This window comes from Nelumbo lutea, chromosome 3 (genome assembly GCF_056320005.1).
Source record: "Nelumbo lutea isolate HS-2025 chromosome 3, American lotus-T2T, whole genome shotgun sequence".
NCBI lineage: Eukaryota > Viridiplantae > Streptophyta > Magnoliopsida > Proteales > Nelumbonaceae > Nelumbo > Nelumbo lutea.
In genome coordinates this window covers 102,699,117-102,703,965 of record NC_142686.1, presented here as the reverse complement: position 1 = coordinate 102,703,965, position 4,849 = coordinate 102,699,117, and the positions used below count along the sequence as shown (strand labels likewise).

Genomic DNA, 4,849 nt, shown 5'->3' with positions numbered 1-4,849 from the left:
GACAAAGAAGAATCAGTGATTTTCAATCTGTTCGGTTGGTCGATTTTTGCAATTTTTGGGAAATCAGAAGAAAACATTCATGAAATCAGCCCATCTTGAGGGATCACCGTTTTTAGTGATTCGCCAATTTTTAGGTGACTCCGGATTTTGGAAGATGACATGGCTCCAAGAAAAGGATGATTTCAAAGAAAAATAATCACCCTTGAAAATCAATACCAAACAACCATTTTTAGTGGTTTTTCAAAAATCACCAATTTCTGAATAATGGGCAAGGAGAAATCATGATTGATGTCGCATAGACTAATTTGTACAGTGATTTTTGCAATGTTTTCCTTTAATGTGCATTGAAACAAATAATCAGTTGCAAATCAACCTGTACAGAGAATTACTACAATCTCTTCTCTTTGATTACAATTGGGAAACAAGGGTTTCACTTGATTTCCTTGCCCACTTTTTGAAATAATACAACTGCAAGAGTCACTACCGAAGCATAGATTGAATTTGGAACCCTTTGAACAACCTTCCCAACACTTGGGACATCCTCAGTTGCCTTCTTTGCTAGCAATGCGATTATTGGTGCTACGACCAAGGCGATGATCAAATTTTGACTCACAACTGTTAGAGTGTTGATGGTCAATTTCTGAAAAAACTCCACAAATTCTTCACAGTCCAGTTCCCCATCAAGATTCAAATCATATTTCTGCACAATAACCAAATACATGCCATCAAATGACCATTCTTCCTGCTTGTGGAGCAGTGAGATGTAATGGAATTAGGAATTAAGGGTGTCAATATTGTACCAGTTTGGGAGGAACCCCATCCAGTGTCCAAAATCAATTTAGACGGATTGGACGGACTAACAACTCATCCATAATAAATTTACATTGGATTAAGCCAATATCTGGTTCATTGATATAAAATAAGAATATATGTGTCAATAGACTGGGTTCGACTTAAAACCAATCTAAATCAAAATGAATTTAAATAGATTGGATGATCCAGACATTGAAGTGGACCAAATCATTGGATTGGATTAGATTGTACATGATCCATTTATAATGGACTCACATTGGACTGGATTGTGTATAATAATTAAGACCCTTCAATGCACATTAATTGTATAATTTGAATGAAGCTGGATAATTTCTACTAATAGATCGATATAGGAAATAGTATTGAATTTGCCGAGCTATATAGTTTGGTCTCTCTTTTGAAAGTCATCTTTCATACGTACACTATGGCCAATGAAACTGGTCAAGAAACTACACTATACATTACAATATGGAATAGGCCGATGACCCAGTAGTTGGAAGTGGTTTATTCGGTTATTCGGCATCCTCATAAAAATGGAAGGATAAGATCATGTGGTATCCAAAAAAATATCTGACCAATCAACTGGAATTATAGACTTAGTAGTAAACCTGGTGTTATTTGTCAAAATTTATGGGTGGGTTTTGATTGATCAAAACTCTTTTCATATCATAGATTTTTCCTCTTCAATTAGGTTTCATGATCAAGATTTTTAAAACCGACCCGGACAATGAACCGATCAGGGGTCCGGTTCTCAAGTCGAACGACCATTTGGCCCGTTCTAACAAAAAAAATAAAAAAAATAGTCAAAACCGTTGAATAATTCAAATGGTTCAATCACCCGGGTCAGTAGTTTACTAACCAAATCAACAGTTTTTGACAAAAATCCGATTTTAAGAAAAAAACGAAACCAATCACCGGACCAGTTTTCAGTTTTTCCGGTCCGATTTTAAAAACCATGCTCATGATTATAGATGAGGAGGATTAGATTACCTCCTTCATAGCCTTAACTTCATCCATAGATGGTGGATCAATGTGGCGCCCGGGCAAATATTTGTTAATGTCACTGCAACAGAACAAGAGCTAGTTCTATATTTGATGAAATAGTAATATCCAATCAGCAACAGTCTTCTCTTGAAGAAAGTCGAACTTACCTGTAAACAAGCAGCACTGCTATATACAATTCTTCAGATGTCAAGGAAACCTTTCCTGACTCATTTTTAAAACGATTAAAGATCTTAACTATTATCTTTCTTAGTTGTCTTTTCCTCCATTCCTTACCTGCTCAAATAGCTCAATGAAATTAACCATGAAATCATGACAGTAGACGCTTCAAAATTAAATGGTCTAATTAAATCTACTTCAAAATAAAGAACTCTGAAAGGTCGCCAAGAAGAAAATGCAAGCCTAAATTTTGTAAAAGCATCCAAAAGTTTATCAGGGAGGGAAAGGTGAACTTGAAAAAATACCTTGAAAATTTTCTTGCAAGGACCCTAAGATATGCCCCATCTGTGTCGCTTAGACGATGAAGCAAGCTGAGAGTCTGATTTTGAATGCCAGAATGCTTAGAAGGTCCGAAATTGGGAAAGAAGAGCAAACAAATTAAAAGAAGGTTGATGTGTACAAATCAGTCAGGAGAATCGATTCGACAATCAAAATTACAAGTTAAGTGGGAGAGAAGTGATTCGCCCTGGAAATGTTGGTATGGAATCTGTACATGAGATTGCTTTGGTAAGGATGCTATGAGACGTGGTGGAAGTATAGATGCTTTTGAACCACTACAAAACTTTGTAGAGGTCTCATATATACTCCCACTAAGTGGAAGAAAGGAAGTAATCCAGCTTCAAGTTTCAACTGCTGGGAGGTGAAAGATGGAATTTTAATCTGAATTTATACAGTATTCATTTTAATAAATCAGAGGGCCTTACAACTCAGAAACCTTGGCTCATGAAATTAGTAGAATAAACCATCACCTCATCAATTCATTTAGATTCAATTAATCCAATTTGAATTAGATACCCAAACAGTTACAATAGCGCACAAAGATAACCGCAAACAAATTGGATAGAATATTGGATTGATGGGTTAGTTAGATGGCTTGGCTTGGCTTGTACCATTCTACAATTAATCAAAGCTGCATGCGTTTCTATGTATACATACTTAATTCTCATAGCCATCTAAACCCTAAGACTTGCATTTGATGTAATTAATATATTTTTACCTTTCACAGTGGGATTTGTTGAGTTTTTGGATGTTGCATCCTCAAGTCTCAAGTCAAGACCATGGATCCAAAAATAAAATAATAATAATAAAAAAACTATCTGTACCCACCAACATAGAATTTCCATGTCTTCATTTATATTTGAATTCAATTTTAACCGAGTTCAGAATGTTAGTCTGGACTCCAAAACAAAATTAGATTTTCAGTATTTTAATAGGGCAGAAAAGAGTGCTACACAAGACGGGGGTATCACCTCCCCACAGATCGAAAAAACATATAAGCTCTCTATAGAGATCTAGGGAACACATGACCAGAAACAGCATTACAATGAGCAAAGTTGGGCAATCAAATAATCCTTAGGTTGCTGCTGGTTCCAAAATTAAATTTTCTTAACCCGCCCGAAATCTCTCCCCTTTTGTTTCTCTCTCACCGTTGCTGCAACCAACTGCCAAACGCTCTTGATTGATATACTGGAATCTTTTCTTGTTGGGGTTGTGTCTTATTTTATAACCGTTGGATTAATTTTAATCTAATGATTGGTGTGGTCCCTCTTTAGGTTAAAGAGGTTTTACATATAAAAGCTTCTTTTGTATGTAGGGTTAAGGCTTTTTAGAGAAAATGTATGAGAGAAAAAATACATAGTTCTCTTGGTGTGAGAGTGGACTTTTTCTCTTATTTTTGTTCTTTGGGTTAAGAAGAAAGGAAGAATGGGTGTATAAGGGTTAAGGGTTGGTTTGGGCTGCAAGCCAAAAGGTACTTGTATTGTTTCTCAGTTTTCTTTTATAGTGAAGAGTAGGTTTCGTCTCTCCCATGGATGCAGGCAATAAGGCCAAACTACGTAAACCCTTGTGTTCTTTGTGGTGCTTGTTTTTATATTTGTCTTTGCTTGGATTTCATCATTTTTCTGTTATTAGATTTCTCATGGTTGTTATTTTAAATACGTTGTGATTTTATATTGTGGGTGGTTGGTGTTTGTAAAATTGCTTGAGAGGTAATGACAACAAAAAGTACAGGTTCTCAGTTCCAAATTGAGAGATTTGATGGCAAAGGCAGTTTTACTCCATGGAAAAGAAAGGTAAAGGATGTCTTGGTTCAATAAGGTTTGGCTAGGGCGTTGAAGGGAAAGGATGGGAGGCCAGAAGACATTAAGGATGCTAACTGGGAGGATATCGAGTCAAGGAGTGTTAGTACGATTCAATTGCTCCTAGTTGATAACGTTATGAAAGAAGATTCTGCACTGGAACTGTGGGATAACTAGAGAAGCTTTACTTGAGAAAAAACTTAACTACAAATCCATATTTGAAGTAGTAGTTGTATGGGTTAAAGATGGAAGAAGGTGGGAGACTCCTAGAACACCAACACGTGTTCAACTGTATCTTAGATCAATTAGGGAAAGTTGATGTCAAGGTGGAGGAAAAAGACAAGGCCCTTTTGCTTCTTATCTCACTTCTTGATTTGTATGAAAACTTGGTGATCACAACATTGTTGTACGAGAAAGATACAGTGAAACTAGAAAATGTTATTGCATCTCTTCTATCCAATGAAGTTACAAGGAAGCCCAAGTATGAGAGTGGGCAAGACTCTGCGTTGGTTATGTTGGGAACAGATTAAAAAGGAATGCCGTTTGATAGGGGGTCTGAGAGTAGCAAGTGTAGATCCGAAGCTAGGGAGAAAGGGCAAGATACAATGTTATAGATGCAATGAATTTGGTCACAAGAAAAGAGATTGTCCTACACAAAAAAAGGAGTGGGAATGAATCCGGAAGCGTGGCAATTGCATTTGGTGATAATGGAGACGTTCTTGTAGTCTTCGAGGGTA

The 4,849-nt window shown here is 36.5% G+C and overlaps 1 protein-coding gene across 1 annotated transcript; it reads right to left on the bottom strand.

The window, feature by feature from the left end:
* Nucleotides 1-267: 267 nt before the first annotated feature.
* Nucleotides 268-2,378, bottom strand: LOC148867256 (uncharacterized). The gene is made up of 4 exons (XM_088974540.1): nt 2,280-2,378; nt 1,965-2,091; nt 1,804-1,876; nt 268-700 (listed from the first exon to the last, which is right to left on the bottom strand). Exons 1-4 carry the CDS (start codon nt 2,317-2,319, stop codon nt 431-433), a joined length of 510 nt encoding a protein of 169 aa, XP_088830666.1. The 5' UTR covers nt 2,320-2,378; the 3' UTR covers nt 268-430.
* Between the last annotated feature and the right edge of the window lie 2,471 nt (nt 2,379-4,849).